Genomic DNA, 26,825 nt, shown 5'->3' on the forward strand with positions numbered 1-26,825 from the left:
AATCCCAGAGACACCAGTTCTTTAGTGTTTTAACATGAGCTTACAATTAGTCTAATTTAAAAATGTAAGCATACAACTAGACTTTACCAAAGAGGAACGTGTTTATTTCACTTAAATTCTTAAAAATACTTTTTTGGCAGTTGACACATAAAATGTCCTAATGTAAAAAAATTTCATTGAAAAGAAAAGCATGAAAAAACAGACCCAAAATGTTAAGATTTTATTTACAAAGCTTCTTTGTTGTACAGAAAGTAAAAATGCTGTTACAGTCTCGGTGCAACTGGTAGCCACAGACGGCCGGCTCACCAATCACAGCTCCCCGCGCTACAGCAAGTCTGACATGAAAACCTAACAACGCTTACAATTTTGTTGGGGTGAAGTCCCCAAGCTTGATGGTGAATTTCCAAGAGGGGCTAAATGGAAGAAGGTGGAATGTCACAGGAACTATTCTTTGGCTCTTTGGGTGGGTGGGTGTCCTGGGGTTTGTATCACAGCTACCTTTTTTTTTTTTTTTTTTTTTAAACAGCTACCAAATCCATATGAGCAGTCCAACCAATACTGAACAGTTCTTTCTTTGCAAGTTTTTTGGGGTCTTAATCATCTTCTCCTTCATCGTCTGTTTCTCTCTTCCTCTTTTCACCTTTCCCACTTTCTTCCTCTTCTGCACAATAACAAAAATTCACTTTGAGACAATCAAAAAAGTATTTGCCTATGTTATTGCTAATGGAGGTAACAATGAACTTTTGACAGTTGGGAGATTTAAAACCTGTAAGCTTGAACGGACTGGTAGGTTGCTGATTTTAAGAGGTATTAACGAAAAAGCGCAACTAGCAACTACTGAATTAAGAAGGGCAACATGCCCAGTAACATCTCAAATGACAGCGAAGTTAACCCAGTTTTCTCCATTTTAATGTGCTGTCTTTAAGTTGACTCACATTGTAGCAACTGAGTGTTTAACTCAAAAGGTATTTCTTAGAATCCTCAGGTATCTGGTATTCATTCTTGAGGCTCTAAGAATACCTACACATCGTCCTGTTTTTTTCCAACCAGTAAAAATTCGAGGCTGTATCAACGAAATTACCTAAACACGCACGCTGTTCCGAAAAGCTCCCTAAGGGCAGTACTGAGCCCTACCTACCGTTGCACTCAGGGTTAAGTTTAGTCCAGTGGCTGGCACAGACAGCAGATGCTGAGAAAGCACAAACCAATGGAAAGCAGAGCAAACAATCTGGTACTCTGAAACCCACACAGGTGTGAGAATCTGTATTTCCAACAATTAACAAATAAATAGCTGTTTCATTGGTTTTGGTTGTGGTAAGGAAAAGAAGTAATAGTAATAAAGTTGGAAAGATGCTATATTTATATTTTGCAGAAGTTATGATCCAGTTATTAAGACTAGTGAAAGACTTCCCAAACCAGCAGTGTCAGGTGTGGCAGTAATCCCAGCACTGGGGTGGGTAGGACACACTCCAGGCACCAGCCAAGGGCAGCCTCCTGTCTGCGCACACCCGCTACCGCCTGAGCCCAGGCGCCCCGACAGCGCTGTACAAGCACCTGTGAAGGCCACCCAGGCCGAGGGAGTCTTATTTTGTTCTCTCTTTAGTTTCAAACTCAAAATTAATGGGCATTTCCCCGTAAATTTTTAACTGAGGAGGACCTAAGTGCACGCGTAACACCCACCTTCATCTTCATCTTCATCCTCATCGTCTTCATCTTCATCAACTTCTCCATCATGTCCAAATTCTTCTTCCTAAAGATGAGTAAATAGCGAATGCTATTGGATTAATCTGCAAACTTAGAAGTACAGAAAGATAATTTGCCAATAAATGTAATAATTCATCAAGGAGAAAACCTTTTAATATTATCTTTATCTACTTGAATGTCCTGAAATCTGTTCATTTTTCTGAATAAGCTTAAACTAAAATTTTCTTTATAAACTGCTTTTTAGGATCTTAACTTTTTACTTTGTTGCCTTTTTCAAATATAATTCTATTTGTCCTCCCCACTGCGTAAGAAAGCAAAATGGAACTAAGAGAATTTGTGGTGTCAGACTTGCTGCTTTCTTTTCCTATATTCTTTTCTTTAACCTTCTTTAATCTGACTTCTGGTGTAATACTGAGCTCTCTGTCCTTCTAAAGTCACCTATTCTTTTTTTTTTTTTTTTTTAATTTTTAAGATTTTATTTATTTATTTGACAGACAGAGATCACAAGTAGGCAGAGAGGCAGGCAGAGAGAGAGAGGGGGAAAGCAGGCTTCCTGCCGAGCAGAGAGCCCGATGCGGAGCTCGATCCCAGGACCCTGGGATCATGACCTGAGCTGAAGGCAGAGGCTTTAACCCACTGAGCCACCCAGGCGCCCCCTAAAGTCACCTATTCCTACAGGGGTCTTACATCTTTTCTTCATTACTTTCCTATTTATTGACTCTAATTTCATACATATATAAACAAGCATATATACACATATGAACACACACACACACACATATGCCCACATAAATTATGTATAGATACACATACACACCATATACGTAGATATAATATACGGAGAGAAATATATATACAGAGAGAAATATAAATATATATATAGAGAGAAAAAGGACTGTGATCCAAGCATTGGTTCATTTTCCTGGATTTCCATTCTACAAGTCTGATAAATAGTATATGATCATATTTAGTGGATCTACTTTTTCCTAATCTGCACAGCATTGCTAGATCTCTGCTAAGGAAACCCAGCAATCCACTTTTTCCTACAGGTATTCCTATGGCTGTTTTGATTCTACATTCCTTTCTATATTCATTCCCCTGAAGAGCTAATTCAGTCTTAAGGTTTCAAATATTAGCTGAAAGACCTTGTCTTTTGAGAATTTGTTTTATTTTCATTTGTATTAAAAGTAGAACCCCCTTTTCATTTATATTAGAAGTATTTACCCTAGTTATATAAAACAGAAAAACAAACAAACAAAAAAAAACCAAACTGCTTTTTAGGGGCACCTGGGTGGCTCAGTCATTAAGCGTCTGCCTTCGGCTCTGGTCATGATCCCAGGGTCCTGGGATCAAGCGCCACATTGGGCTCCCTGCTGGAAGCCTGCTTCTCCCTCTCCCACTCCCCCTGCTGTGTTCACTCTCACTGCGTCTCTCCCTGACAAATAAATAAAATCTTTAAAAAATAAAAATAATAAATAAAACTGCTTCTCAGAAGCATTTAATTTGCTAGATGTGTTTAATTAGTATACAATTTATAATGAATAATTCAAAAAATGATTTTAGAACCTGAATTTCAGAAGAGAATTTTTATATGCTCATCCCCATAAAAAGCTTCTTTTAGGAATTTAATTTCATTAAATACCTATGAGATTACACAAATTGCTCAGCCTTTCTTTTTTTGTACTACAAAGCAACATGCATTCTGATGACATCCCATTTTCTCTGCCTGTTTTCATAACTTCCTTGAGGTCTGTCAAAGTCAAGTCACTCCTTTCTCCTGTCCTTCTGTGGCATTCCGCTCCTCAGAGGTGTTCTATCACTGGGTGTCCCATAAACCAGACGACTTTCAAGACAGGACCTTTCAAGACAGGACCACATTCTTGCTTAACTTTGCATCCCCACCTCTTTAAAACAACAGGCATTAGATGTATTTACTGAATTAAGCTGAACATACAAGAACAAGTTCAGACTTGGTCAACATATCCTTCCCTTCAACACAACCAAGGGATGGACATACCATCAGCTCTCAACACTTCGTTTTCTCACCCTATGGAAAGGACACTCATTACTTCCTAAGTTAAAGGGTCAAAACTTATCCCACACAGCCAAGCACTATGTCTAATTTGCATTCTGTAAACATTCTGCTTAGTATTTACTAAAAAGGGGAGGAAAAGAATTCTATCAATCAAGTCATTATTGGTCTATTTACAAGTTTACTACTTTCATCAGAAGCCCGTTTTCTTTCTTTTCTTAACAACAGCAGCAGAAAAGACTTCGTTTTTAGCTACAAATAGGAAACAGAGCAGCAAACAGTTACACCAACCTCCCCACTGACTTCGTCTTCATCTTCTTCTCCTTCTACATCTTCGTCTTCATCTTCATCCTCTTCATCATCAAACTCTTCTTCCTCACCATCCTCATCCTCCTCGTCTTCCTCATCTTCTCCTTCTGAAACAGTCCAAAGGAGTTCATTAAATCCCCTCGATGGCCCACCAGGCACGTGTACTAAGGTGCTAGGGCGCTTTAGGTCGGTCTATGAGACAAACACTGGGCTACACCAGTGCCTGGGAAACCCACGCACCACACTTGCCCCCTTTCTCCCAGGCAGCTGTAACCTTTATCCATCAGAATCCCCTCACATCTGGAGGCCAGGAGTCCTGATGGACTAGCTGTATACTACAACAGCTACTGATGAAACGACAGAATTCCTACGATCTGCTTCAAAATAAGGGAGGGGGACGTAGGTAGGGATGTGTATGTATAACATAAGATCAGCCATGAACCAGTAATTGTTGAAGCTCAGTGATGGCAACATGAAAGTTAGTTTTACTGTTATTTCTATCTTTGTCTATGTCTAGAATTTTCCACAGCAAAAAGTTATCACATACCTTCCCCAAGTAATTAACACTGAGCTCCTTCTCTGCAGTAAGGGTACCATCACAAAACCAGAGGCAGATGAGGAACCTGAGAAACGCTCATAAGCCTATAATGGGAGGGTCAGCGTGGGTGGGGAACAAGAGGCAGGCTGAGAGGCACCTGCAACCTGTGTCTCCACTCCAGCTGGTGGAGGCCTGGAGGCGAGCAGTTCTTACCGCTCCTGGTCCTAGAGCCTGCTGCGCTGGCCAGCTTCCTAGTCTCTGCAGGCTCTTCCCTTTCTTCTCCACTTGGCTAACATGGACTCAAACCTTTGGGTCTCAGTTAAACATCACTTCCTCAGACAAACTCGCCAGACCTCCTAATCCTGGCTCATACACTCTCACATGAGCACCTGATACTCCTCCATTCTCACATGCTTTACTCACTTGGGATTACTTAACGTTTCTCAGCAGACTGTAAAGACCAAGGACAGGAACCATGTCTCCTTTCTACTTTCGAAACTATATTCCACAATCCCTGGCACATAAAAGCTCAAACTTGTTGCTTGACTGATACTCGCTCTCAGGAGCTGCTCTCCACCATCCAAGGAACTTCCTTACAGGCTCTTGCACATGTGGCCACTCGATTTGTTTAAGGTGAACTTAGACGACAAAAGGCATGACGAGGGTTTTCATGACTACCTGAGAACCTTCAGTGAAGGGAGTAAGTGACGTGAACATATGGAACAAAGTGAGAAGTCCTATTCTGTGTCCGCTTTACCATCCTACATCCGCTCCTTTTCTGCCTTGTCTCAAATCTGAGGTCAATCTGCAAAGATGCTACCAGAATATTACACCATTAATTGCACCCAAGCTGCCTGATGTTTTTTTCCTTTATTTTTCTCGACCATTGTTTTATGTATTTTTCTCTTTAAAGAGAAGATATTTAAAATAATGCTTCAAATACAGTAATACCACAAATTGCAGCAACATTAGGAGTTCTAGGACAGTAACTTTTCTTCATGCTGATTATGTGAAAACTGATCATTCTGCTTCCTCTAAGCCACTGGAGGTGAGACTATTTACCCTGAGTGGCTCAGAAGTCAGTGAGTCACGGTGCAAGGAGAGCACAAGACCATCAGGAAAGCGATTTTATTTACATTTGGATACAATGGACATGAACCTAGTATCTGTGAAGTGGTAGGCCTTGTGAATAAAGAGGACAAAAACCGTTCCTACCCAAGATCATCATAGCATAGTTGAAAGGGACAAGAGTAGCAGAGAGTGACAGGTTATGAAAGAGGTAAGCAAGGAAGACCTTTAGCACACGCAAGGAACCTAACCTAGCTCATGAGCATCAGGAAATGCAATCTGGAAGTGCTGACAAAGCTGAGTTTATAAGGGTAAGTCAGACGGTAACCAAGAAAAGAAACGAACAAGGCAGGGAAGACACGAGATGATGGTCCTTTCAGTAAACTGTAAACCACAAATACTTCAATGTGTTAGGGCTCCAAATTCGAGGCTAACAAATCATTTTTATTTTGAATCATTTGAAGGCTTCAATGTCCCAAGAACTTACTAAAATTAATTACAGGTCCTAGTTCCAAATTTAATGGAAATAAATTCCCTATACACATGGAAAGTAATTATTGTTCTCAATACCAAGAACATTCAACCGCTAATCACGACCTTTGACAGGCAGAAATTAGGTTCACTGGATGTTAGCCCCCACCTACCTTCATCCTCCTCTTCTTCATCCACACCATCCACCTCAGCATCTGAGTCAGGGGCTTCCCGATCCTCTCGATCATAGCCATCCAGATAGGTCAGCTGGGGCAGGAGCTTGAAGACACTCTCTCGGTAGTCATTCAGGTTAGTAACCTCACAGTTAAACAGATCCAGGCTTTTCAGATATTCCAACTTTTTCTGAAGAAAAGGATTAAGAAACAAAATTTCTAAACCAAAGGAATATAAGCAACAAAACCCATCTCCCGAAGAGGTTAAGATTCTAGGCTCTGTATTCATTTAGCTGCTACTGACTCAGCTTTATACACAGGAAGACATTTCAAGTCCTTCACAACCTTTATAATGTGCCACTAGATTTTAGATTCTACAATCTACCTTCTCTACCTTCTCAGAGAACTGTCTTTTTCTGGCAGCATTAGTAATTTTAAGAAAAACGAATTTGAAAAACTATTCATTAAAACTAGATCTTTTCTCAATATGAGACAAATCAGAGTTTTAATAAATTTGGTTCAAAACTAAGTTTTAACATTCAAGTAATCAGATGGCCAAAAGAACTTGCTGGATATCAAGTCCAGTCTTCAATGCTCTGGGGCGGTAGGATGGGGGAAAACAAATTCATTCAATTAATCAAGGCATCAATTTTGAAGTACTTGTGATTTCTATTCAGAGACACAGATGTGAAACACAAGAGAATAGCATATAATAAAGCAAATGATAACAATTATCGGTAATGGTTATTCTCCAGAAAGAGAGGAGTCAATACAGGCTGGGGAAAGGGAAGGGGCACTCAAGAGTTGAAACTTCTGAAGGAGAGAACAATGCTCTTTTTTTTAATTTGGGGGGAAAGGATCAACACCATTACCAGACCTTCCCGATATAAATTTCTTCTGATTTTACCATACCCTCAAATTTTGTTGCAATACCTTATTTGTTTAGAACTTTGGTTTAATCTATCTAATGTACAAAACACAAAATAGTTGGTATCTGAAAGCTTGGGTCGAGGAAAGTTTTCTGAGTAGCCAAAGTAGATAAGAAAATGTCCATGTATTTTACTCAGGGACTCATTTGCTATTACAACTGTGTAACAGTATTTCAATCCCAGCTTTTGCAAATTGTGACTAAGGGTGAAGGGAGACTCTGGGAGTGCAGACGGAGTATATAACAGGCAAACAGAAGAGAACAGCAGGAAGTAACAGCAGACCCTCTTAGGAAGGAGAAGAGGGCCAAGTGTTTAAAAAGCAAACACAAAACATCAAGTAGTATGTAGCCTAGTGCCCTCTAGAATAGGGCCAATAAGCACAGAGGGCACAGGACATGTACCTTCATAAATGTCACTTTTAAGTGTTCTGAATCAGGAGAAAAAGCTTGGTATTCTCTGAGAAAGTAGTACTATAACAAAACAAAAACAAAACTAAGAGGATCTCTGCAAAAAAAAAAACAAAAAAAAACCCCACTGTTCAAAGGCTTTGATGCTTTATTGGGAAAACTATTTCAACATTTCACAAGCCCCAGGAAGAAATGCAGATGGAAAAAACCTTGTCTTCAGGACTTGAGGTATCTTAGTGATCTGGGAGAGTTAGAAAATAATCTAAAATCTTTACCCTAAAGCAGGGCTTGGCAAAAGATGACCAGCCCATCCTGGCCCACTGCCTGTTTCTGTAAAATAAGTTTTATTCTAATACAGCCACTTCATTTGTTTATGTACTATGTACAGCTTCTTTTGTATTAGAATAACAGCAAAGCTGAGTGGCTGCGACAGACCCTATGGCCTACAATGCCTGAAACATCTATCTGGCCCCGTAGAGGAAGGGCTGCTGACCCCTGCACTTACAGGATCTTCATCTTCCTGGTCAAAGAAGAGGTTCCCACACTTCTTTTATTTTCACTGAGCAGCCCTTGGGGACTGAGAGCCAGGCAGGGACACAGAGCAGGGTTACGGCAACAGGCAAATGCACTCCTCCAAACACCAATGTACAGTGATCCGAGAGTTTGTGGATCAAATAATGTGCTTATGTAAGTCAGTCCCCTGAGGTCTTAAGAAAGCGGTCTCCAGCCCTTCTAATCATAGGGAGAGCTGCTTTCATGTTGTGTGGCTTTCAGATTAGGTTCCCTACCGGGCAGGTCCTGACCTCCAGAAGCCCAGGTAGGACTTCCTGCCAAAGAGGGGAAAAAATGTTGAAATACCACCCCAGACAACTAGCTGACACACTGGGAACTCTTTTCTCTTCACAGAAAGGTGGTCTCTGTACAGCTAAGATATGACCACAAGTAAATTTAGGCAGCTTTCCCAAAGTCTAAAAATTCTTCACTCAAGGGAATGAGCCATTTGCTTTTCAAAATTATTCCCTAGGAATGGATGCACGAAAATGCATACAACCCCTGATCTTTCACACTCTATGGTGCCTCAAGCCCCTTCTCTAGTTCCACCTCCTGTCACAGTACACAGGGCCTCCACCTATTTCTGAAACTCCATGAATCTGTGAAATTTTTGGCTACTTCTTAAGAACCCATTATGAATAACTCAAACATGCCAAACAGTATGCTAGAAAACAAAGTGAAAGCAAATAAACAACAACAAAATTCCAAGTAACTGTAGTACTCTAGAACTGTTTAAAGTAATATAATTGTGCCTTAAGGCCCCAAATATACTACCCACAGATTTAGTCAGGAACCCAATGTAATGTGTAAATAGTGCTTTAAAAAAAAAAAAAAAAAAAAAAAACCCAAAAAACAAACAAACCAACCAAAAAAACCGCTCAAAAATCAGAATGCTACCACACCAGAAATGTGGCCTAAAACTAATAGGCTAGCCATAATAAACATTAAACATTTTATTAACAATAATTTTGCTTGCCTTCTTAGAATTTAGAAGGGCTTTGGGGGATGGTTTGGATGGCCCAGGTCTCTTAAAAAAGGTGTCCAAGGAAGTTTGAATTGATGCCTTCTTTGTCTCTCGATTAATGTCCCTGTAGCAAGCAGAGGCATTCACAATCATTGCAATGACTGTAAGAACTGGGCTCAAAGTAGACGGTGTTCAAAATGTACGTGGTTAATGAGGATGAGGATGGTGTTGTTCCCACTGAAGAATACTTTCAGAAGACAAAACGGACCCAACATTCCCCCCTTCATCTTCTCCTGCAGTTTTATTTTATTCCAAGATATAACTTTAGGAGACCTACCTAGCACCCCCAGGCACCTGAAGAGCAAGTTTAGGAGAATGGTGGGAGGTCAAGCTTTTCCAGATGGCCCTGGCTGTGCAGCACTGTGGCTCTGTCACTGGCTAGCCTGGTGTGTGACTCTGGACAAGGGATTCGGACTCTCCCAAGCCTCAGCTTCCTCATGCATAAAAGAGGGCCGTGTTATTTCTTATTCTCTTTGCAGAAATGTGAGGATTACTAACGAAATCGCATACATGAAGCATCTACTGCAGTGCACGGTACATAGCAGATCCTCTAAAAATGGTAAATACAATTATTTACCACTCTTCATTGTCTTGGGGGACCTAGATGTTCACAGTCACCAAAAGGCGCTCATACATCACTGACCAGGTCAGGAACGCCCAAGAAAACAACTCCCACAAAATGTTTGCTTCTGCTCTGCCTCTGTGTGCTAGGCCATGGACAAAAACTTCTGGTCATCAAAGAGGACTCGGGTTGGCACAAGAATTGGGCAACAGCCAATGACCCACCATGGGAGGCACTGCGTGGCACTCTGTTCTAGAAAAAAGGGGTTCTTAGATTCACAGTACCCCTGAATCAATAGGCCTATCATAGACACATACACAATGAAGGAAGGTTCAGGGGAGCCTGTCTAACTGAGAGTCTCCAGCACTTAATTTAGTACTCCTCTTGGAATTCTCAGTTTAATGTTAATTTGGGTATGGAATAAATATGAAGGCAAAAAGAACAGGTCCCAAGGGCAGTGGAAAGAATGCTAGAGTTGAATTTAAACCTCTACTTTGCCATTTATCCTGTGGCCACTGAGTAATTATTTAAGCTCTCTGAACTTGGTTCCCTCATCTCTAAAATGGGGACAGTCGTTCTCTTTTCTCTGGGTCACAGGAGGATAAAATGGGCCAATGTTAATGTCCTTGAATACAGCAAAACTCACTAATGTTTGCTGAAACACTGAAAATGGGGATTGGGTTAGAGGAAAAGAACAGACTAGTAAAAAGGAAGGAGCCCAAGTATCTGGGTGTACCTAAAATGGAACAAAGGGGCAAATACACAAAGCAAAGGTGAGAAACAGGCTCCTAGCATTTGAGAAATAGGAGCTAACCATGGTGCACTGAATGAAACATAAAAATAAAGGGACTCAATAAAAGGCAATTTAACCTACGTTAGTGCAGAGCCTTAATTATTGATTAGGAGGAAAAAGATGTTATAATTCTGGCAGGAAATCCTCTCTGTTAAAAGAAGTCACAATTTAACTCCATCTTCCCTTGAAAAATCGACAGAGCATTCTGTACAAGTTAGGTGAAACTCAAATAAATATTTTAATGTGCTGTGACATCAGAATTGATAGCGATAATAGAGACAGATGTCTTATCCTCTTGGGTTTTGCTCTTCTGGATCCTGAGACAGCTCCTACCTGCTTGCAAAACCCTCTCCCAATTAATGTTTGCTAGATAAGTCAAATGGGAAGACTGACTTAATGTATGAAACACATGTAAAACAAGTTGGGAGTTTCATCAGCCTTATTAAAATGGAATTCGGTCTCAATGACAAATTTATAGAATGCCCTATTTAGACAATCAGTCACTTAACAATCTTGAATTCATAGCACTTTCCCAGTGGCAGCCACACAGAACAGCCTGGGAGGCTGCCCCACAGCTTACATTAACCTCTCCCTGCCCTTTTCTCTTTTCTGCCCTACAACTTCCATGTGGCCTGGACCCCATTAGCACAGCTTCCCAACTTACAAAGCAAAGTTAAGTGCATTACCGTATTTTATTCTCAGAACTCCTAAGTATAAAGAAAGGCAGAGCTTATTATCCTCCCTACTTCCTAAGTGAGGAAACTGAGGCCCAGAGAGAAGAAGCAATTTGCCCAAGGTCACACAGTAAGCCTGTAACCCAATTAGCACTTAACATTTTACAGCTTATCCCAGTATGAAGACCGAGGATTCGGGGGTTCCCATGCAAAACTTAAGGCGACAGTGATCCAGCGGGGCACAAGATCAATTAGAAGACCTAAAACTAACTGGAGCTGTCCTTGGACTGTTCCATCTACAATTCAGATATGCCATCCAGTATGAACAGCTTTTTCTGTAAAAGTATAAAAGTATAGACTAGCCCGGCCAATGTGAGGAAAAAAAATTTTAAGATAAATGTTTAAGTCTATGGTCAATATAGGAAAGTTAAAAAGGACAAAAAAAAAGAAAAGAAAAAAAAAAAAAAAGAAAAAAATTCCCCTTGGAAGGAAACCACCACAGTATCAGGCAGGGAGAGCAAAGCCACAGGAACACATAACCAGAGAGGCCCTGATCTTTAAAACTTCTACAGAAAGGGTTGTAATAAAAACCACCACCTTCTTGATCAATTATTATCATTTCCAAGCATTTCCCTCACTATAAATAAATATGAAAATGAAAATGACCAGTAAGTCCTGGTTTCCAAGTCCTCTCTTACTTACCAAAGGTTCCAAGGTGCTGATATCTTTCAGTTTATTTCCACTTAAGTTTAGATGTGTAAGATTTGGAAGTTTTTCTGCTAACATGTCCAGACCTCCAAAGATTCTATTGTCACTGAGCTCAAGCTGCAAGAGAATATACCACACACACACAAAGAAACACAGAGAAACACCTATCATTAAGGTGTCATAAGTAGCTAATACAATTCTTAAATACTTATCAAGATCAAATAATCTCTGCTCCTGTTAGGGCATGTCTATTCATTTTGTTTGATTAAAACCAGATTATGTAGTTTACGGATCCCAAGAACATTTGAGGAGAGGAGGAGAAACAGAATGGATAAGAGCTGCATTTCCCTAACCAGCTGCTAATTAGTTTGCTCAAGATCTGGCCCTGACATCGGTGTATCCATTTTCTAACCTAAAAAGTGGGTCAAGACAAATTAGAATTCTTTGAGAAGTTGCAACAGTCTATACCTGCCAGGAAGGATAAATGGTCTGTGCATTCTAAGCAGTTTATTCCATGTGCCAAACAAAGCTCACTATGCCCACTTGAAAGCTGATCTGGTCCTATATAGTCCTGACACACTGGAAGGTTCTCTACCTGGAAGCCACCAGGGAGTGTTGTTCCGAAGGCTACAGGAGTGGCACAGGTCCCAAAGCAAGCCCTTAAAGAAGCTCCATGACCTCAGGAAAGTGAGTGGGCCAACAGCTTCAGGGCTGCTGAAACTAACTCCCCAGAGGCCACTTCTTGCATAAACCCAGCACTAGCCTTTATGAGAACCTACTCTAATTTCTTAGTGGCAGGTCAAGCAGCACAGCAAGTCGTGTGACAATGAAGGAATGAGCCTTCACTGAGCAATCAGAACCCGAAGTGAAAGAAATTAGAGCCAGAAGTATTAAGACAGTCGAGGGCATATAATTCAAACTCTTCATTTTGCAGATGAGAAAACTCGGACCACAGAACTGCTTTCAATTCTCTGGTTTAGGTGCCAACAACAGCCAACCACATCTAACTCTTACACAGTACCTACCTGTACTTAGGTACAGAGCCAGGCACTATTTGAAACACTAGAAATATGAGCTTATCTGCCTTTTTTTTTTTTAAGGGTTTGACAGACAGAGATCACAAGTAGGCAGAGATGAGGGGGGAAGCAGGCTCCCTGCTGAGTAGAGAGCCTTGAGTAGAGAGCCTGATGCGGGGCTCGATCCCAGGACACTGGCATCATGACCTGAGCCAAGGGCAGAGGCTTTAACCCACTGAGCCACCCAGGTGCCCCAAGCTTATCTGCTATTATGATAACCCTACAGGGTAGGAGAATTATTATCTGCAGAACTATAATTCTGTGACTTGCCCTAGATCACACTACAGTTCCAGGGGTGACCAAAAACCTAAAGCCAGGCAGGCTTGCTTCCGAAGAATTCGCCCTTCCCACTATGCTACGTACTCAAAATAGCATGTAAACTTCATGTAATTTAGTCTTTGGCATGCAATGAAATGAACTACATGATACAGAAGAGAAACTTTAAAAAATGTAAATACTTGTTGAAAGAATGAATTTAACAAACAACTCAGTCCTCAACTTAGGTGTTACTAAATATTTCAGAAAAGGAAACACAACACTTCAAAACATTTTTTTCCTTCCCAGGGGATATTCCAAATTATCTAGTCATGCTCTAGATTTGTAAATACAAATCTATGGGCATCTGGGTGGCTCAGTTGGTTTTAGCGTCTGCCTTTTGCTCAGGTGATCTCAGGGTCCTAGGATAGAGCCCCTAGTGGGGCCCCTGCTCAAGGAGGGAATCTGCTTCTCACTCTCCCTCTGCCCTCTCCTCCATGCTCTCTCACTCTTCTCTAAAATAAAAAATCCTTAAAAAAAAAAAAAAATATATATATATATATATATATATATATATATATGTATGTCTGTCTTATCAACAAAGACTCAAGTGTTAGCTTTACTGAGATTCCAGTAAATCAAAACAAAAACAGAGACTACTTTCCTTGGTTGGTTAGAATGTCACACATATGTTATATTCCTTTCCTTTCAACATGAATTACCTTGAGGAATAGAGACAGCAAGGCAATCTGCCAACGCATTTAGTGGCATGTTTATTTTGAAATGAAATCAATGTGTAAATTTAGGAAACCTGGGATATTTACACACTAAAATTTCTTTCAGAACCAGTTTCTTTTTAAAAAACAATCTGTGCTCCAGGGTAGGAAGAAAAGGAAGTTTGTTATCAGTTGTGAGAACCTCTTAACTGCCTTTATGTTTGATATGTAGATCTCTCCACTTCTCCCTAACTCGGCAAAGTGAGTGATTAACAAGGCTTCAGAAGGATTTGATAAAGCCTCTATATAGATAGTCACTGGTTCACTTCTCTTCTGAGTCTGACAGAGTGCACACACCACAGTAAAGACGAAAATGTATTAGGATGCTAGGAAAACAGAACTCGAAATACACACTAGGATCACAAGAGCAACAAGTTTATGCAGATACATGCTTAGAAAGCCATCATTTGTTTAATGGGCTAATCAGAGCTCCCAGTGTCACCAATAACCCATGTAAATACAAAAGGATTACACCTGAACCTCTAAAATAGATGCTTAGATGAAAGGAACAATATACAAATTTAAATATAACAGGACTATTCTTTCCGATAGGAAGCTAAGTTACCTGAAAGTCGTGAGTTTCAGGTAATGTGTGAGCATTTATTACCTAAGGCAATAAATCTCAAAAGTTTCCGGGTTGGTTTTCTTTTTTAAATATTTACTAGATTGAGAGACACAGAGAGAGTGTGAGCACAAGCAGGGGGAACAGCAGGCAGAGAAAGAAGCAGACTTTCTGCTGAGCAGGAAGCCCGATGTGGGACTCGATCACAAGACCCTGGGATCATGACCTGAGCCGAAGGCAGACTGGTAACCGACTGAGCCACCCAGGTGTCCCGGGTTTTTGGTTTTTAATTAATGTACTTTACCCATAACAATCTCCTCTCAGGACTCAAAGCAAGCTACTGAACAGCCTACCTGCATTTTGCCTAAATCTCATTACAGATTTCTCTGTGTACCTTTGGATAAAAGTTCTGCTTAAATTCCCTAATAAAGTCAACACCAAACGGTGGAAAAGCCTGCAATACTTACACATACTTTTCATTATGTAATAGAGAAAGTACTGGTTTAGGAAATAGGAGATATGGCTCAAGTGCTAACCTCTTTTGTAGGTGGCTTTAGGCAAATACCTTTCTGGGTCTATTGCTAATGCCTATAAAGCGAGGGACTAGGCTAGAATCAAGCAAAGTTTCTTCCAGTTTTGACTTTCTGGAGCCCCGAGACAGTTACATGTGCAAGGACATGAGAAAACATTTTTCTAGAGAGCTTTTTTTTTTTTTTTTAAAAATTGGTGGCATGACTGATTTACAATTAGACCAATAAAGTACTAACAACGAGCCATCGGCTAGGATGAGAAATACAGTACCTTTGTTACAATGAATTCTTGCAGTCACAAGACATTTTAAACTTTCTGGTCATTAAGAATTACACAATAGGTTTGAATGATCAGACTACACATCTGAAAAGTTTTTATTGAAACTTACCCTTAATCAACAAACATAAAACATGAAGAGTGAGAGGCACCTTTGGTTCTTAAACCAGAGCATACTAAGAAAAAAACACAGCTAACATTTTAACATAGAGCAATTAACCAGTAATAGCTTATTCACAAAATAATGATTTTTCATAACTACTACTTATTGAGCATCCAACACGTCTTATTCCTAAACATCACAACAGTTCTGTGAGGCTGGGTGGTATCACCAGTTTATAGGTGAGGGAAACTGAGCCTTAGAGAGATTAAGTACCCCGCAGAAGATCATCAGGGAACTGGTGGAGCTAGAATTCAATCCCAGATATGCCCAGGTCCAAAGGTCACGTGCTTTCTGCTAAACTAACTGCTTCCTTACAGGTAAAATCATACATGTTTCCCTTTCTCAAGATGTTCTCTCTTGTACTGCTAAAGACAAAAGTACTTACCTTTTTCAATTTAGGTAGTTTGGGGAGATTTGAAACTGAAATCAAGCCTACATTTATTAAACTGAGGAACTCTAAGTTCACAAATTCAGCTGTTAAGCCCTCAATTTTCCCATCATTTGATTTGCAATTATCCAGGACAAGTTCCCGAACCTGTGGATGACAAAGGGCAAAGAAGGAAAAAAAAAAAACAAGCTTTCAGAAACATACATAAAACAAAGAACGAAGCAAAACCTACAACCATAAACACCCAGCAAAAACATCCCATACAGGGGCGGCCTTAGACCTAGATCACAGTTATAAATAAATGAAAAATAATTAAGCACTTAGTAACAATATACTAATAGATAGCAGGGATGGAATGTTACACCACAGTATAAATAAAGATTTAAACTCTTTACTTTCCTCAGACAGAATTGCAGTTCTTAAAATATAAGTGAAGAAACTATATCTTCCTTATTCCTTTTCCCAGGTCTGTTCCCCAAGAGAGGACTCTAACTATGAAAGCAGAGAAGACACCGCCCCCACCCCTACCCTAACCCCACCAGCTGAGTCTCCCTCAAGGCCCAGGGGACTGACACAAGGAAAAGAGGAAAACTTTATTCTTCCTATCAAATCCCTAACCAATTTTGGCAAGAGGTTTCTGCACTACACATTTTCACTTTTGGTTTTATTAATCTTTACTAAAATTTTCTTGATAATTAGAAGGGGTCAAGATGCAAGAGGACTTAATTCAAAACAAAGATCAATTTGGGTTACATGTGAGAAAGCTATTTCTACAGAAGAAAACTGTTAAGACATTAAATTAGGTTCCTTTTTCAGGCCACAAAATCTTCTTTGTGGGTCCTGTAATTCAGAATTCCAATCCATCCAAGTGTACCATATCTGAAGATTTTATTTATTTGTATTCATTTTTTAAAATTTTATTTATTTATTTGACAGACAGAACACAAGTAGGCAGAGAGGCAGGCGGAAGGAGAGGGAGAAACAGGCTCTCCTCTGAGCAGGTAGCCTGAGGCAGGGTTCGATCCCAGGACCCTGGGATCATGACCTGAGCCGAAGGCAGCCGCTTAACCAACTGAGCCAGGCAGGCGCCCCGTTATATATATTTATTACTTTAAAGTGAGCTCTACACACAGGATGGGGCTTGAACTCCTGACCCCAAGATCAGGAGTTGAGTGCTCTACTGACTGAGCCAGCCAGGTGCCCCACAATTCTAAATACTGATCAATTAATAAAGTCTACTGTGTATCTATCAGGCTAATCCCTACTTCCACTCTTGCTCTGTGGTGGAAGCTGAAACTTGCAACTTTTTAACACATTTTAGTCATTTTACACTGATGCAAATTAGACTTAACAGCCAAAGGCACTCTTGTGGTGAATCTACCATTTTAAATAGCATTAATCAAGCATGCATGTGGAAGGGAGATGCTCACAGTTCTACAATGAGAATATGAGCTAATAATGTCTTCATCCTCCCATACAAAATCCAAGGATACTAACTCTAGTAATTGCTATCATTTACGAAGCACTTACTCTTTTTTTTTTTTTTTTTTTTTGCACCACCACACCTTCCTGTCTCCCCCCATTTACAGAGAAGGACACAGATTTAGAGTCTGTGATACCCACAACACCACAACTTCTCACTTGCTTCTTTACTACTTCTCACTACCCTACTTCCTCCTCCTAAGCCCTGGTTACAGTGAGGATACATGCAGGCCAGTTACACCTTTTACTTCTTTCCTTCCTTCATTCCACACTTCTTTACACACCTCTGCCATTTTCCCCTTTTCTGGGGAAAAATCACATCTGAAAACTTAAAGTGTCAAGTGAGGTGGGATGGGCTATAGGAAGAGATGCCTGAGGTCATATCCTGGCTCTTCCATTTAGGACCTGTGTGACCTCAGAAAAGTCACTTAGCCTCTCTGCGCCTCAGTTCCTCATCTGTGAAGGAAGATACTAGTATTCATGGCATGGAGCTGCAGAGGAGTAGCACCTGGAACACACTAAAGGCTAAAAAAAGTAACCTCTGGGGAAAGGGATGAGGGGAACGACAGGGACCTCTGCTTTTATTCATATCTGTACTGGGCTTTTTATAAGCATGTATTTCTTTTGTATTAAAAAAAAAAGGAAAACCAACAAACCATAAAAATAAAGTCAACTGTAATTGCTCACACATCTAGAACAGCAATACTACTAAAAGTCCTCATTTGGTTTGGGGGATTTTCTATGACTGTATCTCACAGAGAATCCAAAATATTATACAGAATGACACTAATATGCCAAAGCCAAGTGAAGAGGGACTAGAGTTAGCCATATTGCCTCCCTGCTCACTGGGTGAAATCACCTCTTGGCTATTTCTTTCAACTGATAAAATTCCACTGTAACTAGGGTCATCAAAAACTACCATAAAGATTCAAATGTAAGCTAAACAGGTTTGCTGAACCAACAGAATAGGAATCAAGAGGAGGGAACTGGGAGGGGGGAAAAAAAGATGTTAAATGATTCAGATCTGCAGGTTCAGTTGCTGGGCGTGGAAGATAATGGAGGGGAAGTTGAAGTCTGGCTTAGAGAAATGGGAGCCATGCAGCTAGATGCAAGTAAGTAGGGGACAGATTTGGAGGGGCAGATGTAATGAATATCATGAAGGATACTGAGTTTAAGGTTCCCTTGGGATGTGTGGGTACAAGTTTCCCCAGACAACAGGACATGTGGTTTGGGGTGCAGAGAAGGGTTGTCAGTTCTGTTTTTGGAGTCATCAGGGTAGAAACAAGAATGAAAGGGTGGAATCCCTAGGAAGAGGACAAAGGACAGACTGCAAAAAAGACGAGAAGAATCAGGAATGGTACCAATGGTGGAGTACTGGTTTCAAACACCTGTAAAGGCTTCTGAAACAAGGCACAAGAAGTTACTGAGGAAAGGACTGAAAAAACTAGAAAACTTAATGCTCATCAAAAAGGGACTCCTTTCCAGGATACACTGTGGGATGCAATGTGAAGAATGGATTCACTTTTATATACAGAAAATCTCTCAAGAGAAAGGGAGACCTTCCTTTATAACCTTATTTAGCGGGCACCTGGGTGGCTCAGACAGTTAAGCATTGCCTTTGGCTCAGACTGTTGATCTCAGTGCCCTGGGTGGGATCAAGCCCTGTGTCAGGCTTCCTGCTCAGCAGGGAGTCTGCTTCTCCCTCTGTCCCCCCAACTCATGAGCTCTCTCTCAAATAAATAAAATCTTAAAAAAAAAAAATCTTATTTAGCATTTCAATGATGATAATATGAATCTATTAGGAGAATAAAGACTTAAAAAGTCACCACTAGATTTCAAGCTTCATTATGGGCAGGGTCTTGTCTGTTTCAGTCACCACTAGAGCCTAGGTATGAGAAAGAGCTTTCACAACTGTTAGATGATGAAAACTAGTCACAGGCTTATCAGAGTACTGATAGAGGTTTGTGTCAGGACTGTAGGGGGTTGAGCAGATGCAGCAATAGAAAACCTGGATATAAAAGAGAACCTCTTCCTGATCACGAGCATTATCATATCAATGCAAGAAGTATTTGTCACTGTTAATATTTTGGTATTAACTTAGTCTTTGTGTATTTCAAATATAGGTGAGATAAAACTCTGTTACTAAGCATACTTTTAACAACACTGAATATTTTCAATGGCTAAAGAAATTAGAGTATATAGGATATACCACAAATTACAATCCTCTTGTATATTTCTAATTTTCCCATTTATAAATAATGGCATGATACCTTCTTACATAAAACTTCTGTAATCAGGATTCTTTCCTCACAATCTATTGCTAGGTGAAAGAATAGAGACATCTGAGTCTGTTATTGAGTTCCAAGTTCTTTATATAAAATGGCAACCAACCCCTGTTATTTTTTGTGACCTTTCTTGATATATGGAAATTTTAGATATTTGCGTTAATTTGTCTTTTTCTCAAGGATATCATTCTTACCTTAAGAAAAAAACAACCCCAAAGAAATGTGGATAAAAAACAGACAAGCCAAAAAAATACAGAACATCACATTAAAAAAGTTGGTGTGCAACTACAATAAAAACTGCATATTAAAAATGAGATAGATCATTCTACTCTTGTTGAGAGGTAGGGAGCTCCTCCTATGGAAAAAGCCAGGATGGATACAGGTGTAGGTGAGTTTATTAAGTGGGAGAGCAAGAAGTTCAGGGAATGCACACCTGAGACTTTTAAATTTTCTCCACAAGTAGGGTACCTGAGTAGCTCAGTTGTTAAATTTTCTCCACAAGTAGAAGGTAACAGAATTTACTGGGCTGAGTCAGGCAAAGGATTGTATGGCTCAGCAGAGAAGGCATACCCCTTGACTTTTCCAGGAAGGCTGAAGTAGTAGTAAAGAAACCTGGCACCCCTGGACCGGAGTACCAGAGGCACAGTAAGAGGACAAGCCCCTGGGAAAAATGCACAAAGTGGGAATTACTGAAGAAAGCAGAGACCACAGGGTTCCACTTGGGGCTGTGCCCGAGGACAAGAAGTCTCGAAAGCCAACCGTCAGCTGCTGCCTTCTAGCTCATCTGAAGTTCTACAGAGGAGCATGGTGAAAGGTGTCTGCTCTCAGGCACTGCATCAGCAGCATTTGAGGAAGTCTTCCCCTGCCCTGTTCCTTGCTATGGAGGGACCCTGACTTGCTTGCAAGCCGGCAGAACTGTGGGAAAGGGGACAGTGGGCAGGGAGTTGGGGATAGATAACCCCATGGCCTCCCAATACAGACCCAGAATAAATGAGGGATTCTAATCAAGAAAAAAATGGCCCCAGTTTCTCCTCCTGTTCCAAATCCTCTCCGAGCTACTATCTAAGGAGGTAAGGCTGGGCAGGCATTTGTACATTTGGGTGTACAACTCAGGGAGCTATTTGGTCCAAGATAAAGTTAGCTGGCTTTCTGTTTGAAGACCGATAAACTTTAGAGACCAAATTTACTCTTCATCCTTCAATTTCCAATTAAATTAGATCTTTCTAAAAATATAAATTCAAGATAAATACTTAAAAACTATAACTAATCCATATTATTTCCTATTTAACTCTTGTTTTTGTTTTCTGCGACTATCAGAAAAACCATTATTTTCTACTACTTTTTAACCGAAAAATCTGAAATCTACTATAGTCAAGTTATGGGGATTGGTGCTAGCAGAGAAAAAAAAAATCAAGCAATTTTCCTTTCATCCTCTCCAACCTGCTCTTTCCACCCTCCTGGCTATTGATATCAATTTTACCTGTTTTGGAACTGGTTGGGTGATCTTCCCCAATTAGAACGGTTGTAACTGTTACAAGGAGGGGGCAGGTAAAGGTATGGAGGAATTATAGATCATTTTGAGTTATCAATTCCTTTAATTAGAAAGTTAATACATGGTTATTGCAATAAGTGAAACAATCTAAAAATGTAGAAAAAGTAACTCCTGGCATCCTTGCCAACTTTCATTCTTCTGAGTTAACCAATGTTCCAAACCTTCTACTTTACCATTATTTTAAAATGATGTTTTCAGACACTTACATGATTTCCCTGATATGAGGAATTTGGGAAACAAGACAGAGGATCATAGGGGAAGGGAGGGAAAAATGAAACAAGATGAAACCAGAGAGGGAGACAAACCATAAGAGACTCTTAATCTCAGGAAACAAACTGAAGTTGCTGGAGGGGAGGGGGTGGGAGGGATGGGGCAGCTGGGTCATGGGCACTGGGGAGGGTATGTGCTACGGTTGAGTGCTGTGAATCACAGACCTGTACCCCTGAAACAAATAATACATTATATGTTAATAAAAAATAAAAATAAAAAATTTTTAAATGTTTTCAAAATGACAGAATATATATTAATGGTTCTCAATTGTATTTAGGTGACAGGACTGTCAGCATGAAAGAAGGAAACACCCATATCCTATTGGTTGTATAGGTAAAGAAAGGAACCATTCCGAACAACAATTTGACAGAAGACAGATTCACACTGCAAGAGGTTCCTTTCAGTACTACTTAAAATGGCAAAAAAAAAACTTCTAACTACCCCCATAAATTATGATCTATGCAGACATTAACAATGAAACTGCAAAATAATAGTAACACACAGAGATAGAGAAGTTTACTGTATTTATATATACACATTAAAAGAATTTGAATTTGGAAAATATTAAATATTTGGTAGACTACATACCCAAATGTCTAGATGGTAGAAATCTCACACCCCCCATCCTATTTTATTTTTATCTACATCTACTATTTTTTCTTCAATTTAGATATAATACTTTAAAAATGGGGGGGGGAATGCAAGCAAGATGCTATGTAACCAATTAGAATATCCCACTGTGCTGAAAATTACATTAGGAGACATAAGACGGAAAAAGTTGGGGAAAAAATGTAAAGGTATAAAGTAGGAGAAACAGAAGTGTCTGTCTCCTAAGGTTACTCTTATTTATAAGAGGAGTGCCTTGTCTTTGCACACAGCCCACCTGAGTCCCACGGAGGCATCCAGTGAACCACAGAATTGCCTGCCTTTCTAACTTTGAATGGAAAACTCCCAACAGCTAACATCAAGGCTGGCTGTCCCTAGACGCAGAGTTAATAAGGTACTCATAACAGAGGGCCACATTTCGTGCAAGGGAAGGATGAGAGCCTCACATAAAGAACAGGTATTTTTTCCATTCTGGAATATAACTAAATTGTGTTTCACTAGCCCCATCAGTGTTTTAGTTCACATCTGAAAATACCATCAATTTCCGTGGTGTATATGGTATTATTAGCACTGCACAGTTTCTTGTCAGTGAAGTAACTGACGATACAAATATTTTGTATAAAATATTTCTTATCCTTGCCTATATTTTGAAATGATGATCTTCATTCTTTATGTAGATTTTTAAATGCCATCTGCGGTATTTTCCCACTATGAGAACACACCTGATAAGAAGAGCTGTTTTGGTCGTAGGAAAAAACCTGAATTACATATTTCTTCACAAGTCCCCTCTTAAATGTGTGTACTTGTATTTATAAGGAGTAAGACCATAGTAATTGGTGAACTGAACCTACTATCTTGGCCTCACACACTGTGGCCAACACGAGAAGGTAAGAGTCATCTTCAAACCTCAAAATAAAAATTAAAAAGTCACATACACAATAAAAGCCTATCTGGCCTTAAGAAAAAAAAAATTACAAAAATCATGTGTGATCAAACCTCTACCCTCCTCACTTAGTTCTCATTTGACGGCATTAAGTTCAACCACGGAATGCATATATGCGTTTTAAAAGCCTCCTGTCCATATTTTAACTGTACATCCAATGATGGTTCTTTTCTTTCCCCCCAAATGACAAGAGTCTGCAGGATCCCAGAGGCCAAGCCTACTCTGTAACAGCTGGCTCCACAACAAACATAAAGAGCCATGTGACTGAGTTTGATTTTAAAGGAGTCCTCTTCCAACTTTTCATTTGCCTCAAAGATGATTCTTCGTGCAAAGCACTATTTAACTCTTTTAGAATTTCCTTCAAAATCTACAGCATTCTTTCCCCTGAAAAAGCCTTCAATTTAAGATCAAAGCTTTCCTGTCTTGAGAGCCGAACTCTTGCTGAGTCTCCTCCTCAGGGCTCCCAGGGGAGCCTTTATATGTCCCCCCACCTTAGCAGGCTTCCAGAAGGGCTCCCAAAGCCCCTAAACTGCACCAGTGCAATTTAGATACCTCCGGATTCTGAGGCTTCAAGATGGAAGGCACTGCTGTCTAGTTCACCCTGCTTTTCCAGGCCCCGCCATACTGCCGGTACTCAAATATTTAATAAACCAGTAGCGGACTGCTTGTAGCCTAGTGCTATCCAGTAACAGTAGCCACTAGTCACCTGCTGCTGTTGAGCACCTGAAATGTGAATAGTGCAACTGACAAACTGACTTTTAATTTAATGTTAATGAAACAATCACATGACTAACCTGTCTTTGGCAAGAGTGTAAGGCCTAAGTTGATTACTTGAAAAGTTTACACCTGCTCCTACTTAAGTACTTCTAAAAAGTAATACACTGGTTACTGCATTATGTGAAAAAACTCCATATAGTGGGAACTTCAGCCCAGTTGTGTCTCCCAGAAAGCGTAAAAATTCTCTCATCAAACTTTAACTTTAGTTCTCGCACAAAGAGTTGAAATTCTAGTTTTAAAGCCCTTTGAAGATCCACGTGCATACTTCTGGAAATTTTGGCTAAATTTACTCCACATTCTCCTAACTTGCAGCTCGCAGCAATAATGCAAGGGTCTTAAATTAACAACTTAAGATGAGAACAGAACTCTTTTAAGTTTTAGGGTGCGAAAAGGCTTAACCGGTCAATATAGTAGCACGTGGCCGACACAAAATGTCTGACTGTGGACGGAGGGGACGGCCGTGATCGAACCCCAACCAGAAAACCCAGGGGACCAACTGGCAACGCCCACCCCTCAGGTCCTCCAAGGACGGGCGGGAAGGTTCGCCGCGTACCCCATTTGTGGGGACACACCAAGCGAACGCTGGTTGACGAATTTCCACAAGTTGGCAACTTGTTACCACAGCTGCCTGACGGCACGAAGCGCGCCCATCTCTCGACTGGGACAGGGTGGGAGGACTTCCCCTAGGCTTCCCCACCGCCACGGAACGCCACTCACCCTAGCCCCGGGTCTGGCGGAGGCGCGGCCGCCCCGCGCGGGCACCGGGGAACATGGCCCCGCGCCCTGCCGCCGGGAGGGCAGGGGTGGAGAATAAAGAGGCGATTCTCAAAGGCCCGCCCGCAGCTCACGCAGCCGCCGCGGCGAGTGCCGGCCTCCCTGGAGCACGTGCGGGGGCAGAGGCCGCGGAGAGCAAGCGGCCCGCGAACCCAGCCGAGGCCCGCCCGTACCCCCCGCGCCTGGCCCGGGCGGAGGCGGCCGCCTGGCGTTGCCCTTTTAAGAAGGGGGGAGGGGGGACGGCAGCGCGCCCCACAGGAGTCGAGCCGGAGGAGTCGGTGGCGGCCGCAGCGCGCAGCTCCAGCCAGTGCGAGCAGAGCCCCGGCGAGGCGGACGGAAAAGAAGCCACCGGCTCAGCCCGGCAGCGGCGGCCCGAACCCACAGGCCGGCTTACGCGGCGGAGGGAGACAGGCGCCCGCCAACATGGCGCTCTGTCGGACCATGGCGCGCCCCGGCTGGCGCGAGGAGCCACAGCCCGCCCACACCGAGGGGCCAGACTCCGGGCAGGGGCCCCGGGCTCCGCCACCACAGCGCAGAGAAAAGGCGAAAACGCCGCCGCCGCCGCCAAAACGGCTGGTCTGGGCCGACCGGGACGCGCCCTAGGAGACCGGGAATGGGGAAGGCCCAGAGGACGACAGGGGAGGAAAAGAAACAGGGGAGAAAGTTTTATTTTTAGGCTTGAAAAATGGCGGGAACAGCGTCCTTTTTTCAAACTTGGCCTCGGGAGGGACGGCGGTTGCGCCACCTCCGCCGTCCGGCTCGCCCCTCCCCCGCTCCGCGCCCGCCAGGCCGCGCCCGCCCAAGCCCCCGGGCCCGCGAGGGGGCTCCTAGCTCCCCTCAAGAGGCCGACAGCCCCCTCCTCACCCCACAGTCCCCTACCCTCGGCCCGGCCGGTGCCACCCGCGAGGCCCGAGCGGAGGAGTCCCCGCCCCGCCCGAGCCCCTTCCGCGGCCGGCCCGGGGGCGCGCGGAGCCCCGGCGGGCCCAGCCTCGGCTGGCCGCGCGGCTCCTCGGCAGGCCCGGCCTCCGCCCGGCCGCGCATCCCGGGAGGCTGCAAACATGGCTCCCAGCGTTACACAACCCCCTCCTCCCTCCCTCGCCGCCGGCCACACGCACACGCGCTTCTCCGGGAAAGGACCCCGGCGGGCGAGGACCTCAAAGTTTCCTTTCCCCCACCCCACCGCCTTCCCCAGACGGCCGCGGGGGCCCGCGGGCGCCAAAGAGTTAATCCCGCGCGCTCGCTCCCCCCCTCCACGCCCGCCCGCCTGCCCGCCTTCCCCGTCCGAGCCCGCGAGCTGCGCCCTTCTCCGAGCCGGAGCCGGCGAACCCGCGGCCCGGGCCCCGCAGGTGGCCACCATTACATGCAAGTCATCGGGGGGGAGAGGGCGCCCAACGGAGGTTCTGCTTACAGCTGCCGGGGTCCGGTTCCTCAGCTCCAGGTGGATCCTCCTCTTCATGTCCATGTTTCCCTCTTCCCCCCTCTTCAAACTTAACTTTCCGCGGCGGGGGCGGAGGGGGGAGAGGCGTCCCGGCCTGCGCAGCGAGGGCCGTCGGAAGGGGTCTGCTAGCTGTAGAGCCCGGCGGCGCGGTCCCAGGCGGTGGGCTGCGTGCGGGCTGGCGTACGGAGCCCCCGGAGCCAAGTTACTCACGGGAGCGGAGAGAAACCATGGAGGGAAAAGGGGGCTGGAGCGCAGCGCAGGTCTCACTACCGCCGCCCCCGGCCGCGGCCCCGCACTGCGCTTAAACCGGCGACGCGGCGCGGGCGGCTGCTCGGCTCCACTCGGCCCCGCGCGGCGCTGCTCGGCTTGGCGGCCGCTGCTGCACCAAGGACGGGGCGGGGAGACGCGCGGCGGGAGGGGCGGAGGCCGGGGGTGGGTGGGGGGAGGCGCAGCCCCGGGGACTGGAGCGACTTCCTCCCTCCGACCGCACGTGGGGTGGCTGATGTAAGACCTTGCTCGGGGGGCTTCCCCGCCCGCCGCGGAGCCGAGACCCCCGAGCCCCACCTCGCCGATCTTGGAGGCGGGTCTGAGGCTCGCGCTTGGACGTTTGCCCGGAGGGCTGCGGGGAGCCGGGAGGGCAAGTCGGTCCTGGGAGGCTCGACCAAGCCAGCCCGACGCCCGCTAAGTGGGCAGACGAGAGAGCGCTGGACCCGCGTTCGCCTTCCCC

At 43.1% G+C, this 26,825-nt stretch overlaps 1 protein-coding gene across 2 annotated transcripts; it reads right to left on the bottom strand.

The window, feature by feature from the left end:
- Positions 1-205: 205 nt before the first annotated feature.
- ANP32B (acidic nuclear phosphoprotein 32 family member B) lies at positions 206-26,396 on the bottom strand. 2 transcript variants are annotated; one of them, XM_044265283.1, is made up of 7 exons: positions 26,069-26,396; positions 15,969-16,118; positions 11,939-12,061; positions 6,296-6,485; positions 4,028-4,152; positions 1,681-1,750; positions 206-682 (listed from the first exon to the last, which is right to left on the bottom strand). In XM_044265283.1, the coding sequence occupies exons 1-7, from the start codon at positions 26,120-26,122 to the stop codon at positions 594-596; spliced, it is 801 nt and encodes a 266-aa protein (XP_044121218.1). In that variant the 5' UTR covers positions 26,123-26,396; the 3' UTR covers positions 206-593. The 2 variants fall into 2 exon arrangements, with proteins under 2 accessions (XP_044121218.1, XP_044121219.1); XM_044265284.1 differs by having other exon boundaries at positions 206-661; positions 26,069-26,394.
- Positions 26,397-26,825: the final 429 nt, after the last annotated feature.

The sequence above is a fragment of the Neovison vison genome, chromosome 9 (assembly GCF_020171115.1).
Source record: "Neovison vison isolate M4711 chromosome 9, ASM_NN_V1, whole genome shotgun sequence".
Taxonomy (NCBI): Eukaryota; Metazoa; Chordata; class Mammalia; order Carnivora; family Mustelidae; genus Neogale; species Neogale vison.

Excerpts from the sequence above, each read along its gene's own strand:
- ANP32B (XM_044265283.1), bottom strand. The coding sequence starts at position 26,122 with ATGGACATGAAGAGGAGGATCCACCTGGAGCTGAGGAACCGGACCCCG. Across the intron at positions 16,119-26,068 it reads GGAACCGGACCCCGGCAGCT|GTTCGGGAACTTGTCCTGGA; the intron begins GTAAGCAGAACC and ends TGTCATCCACAG. Across the intron at positions 12,062-15,968 it reads AACTACCTAAATTGAAAAAG|CTTGAGCTCAGTGACAATAG; the intron begins GTAAGTACTTTT and ends ATTCTCTTGCAG.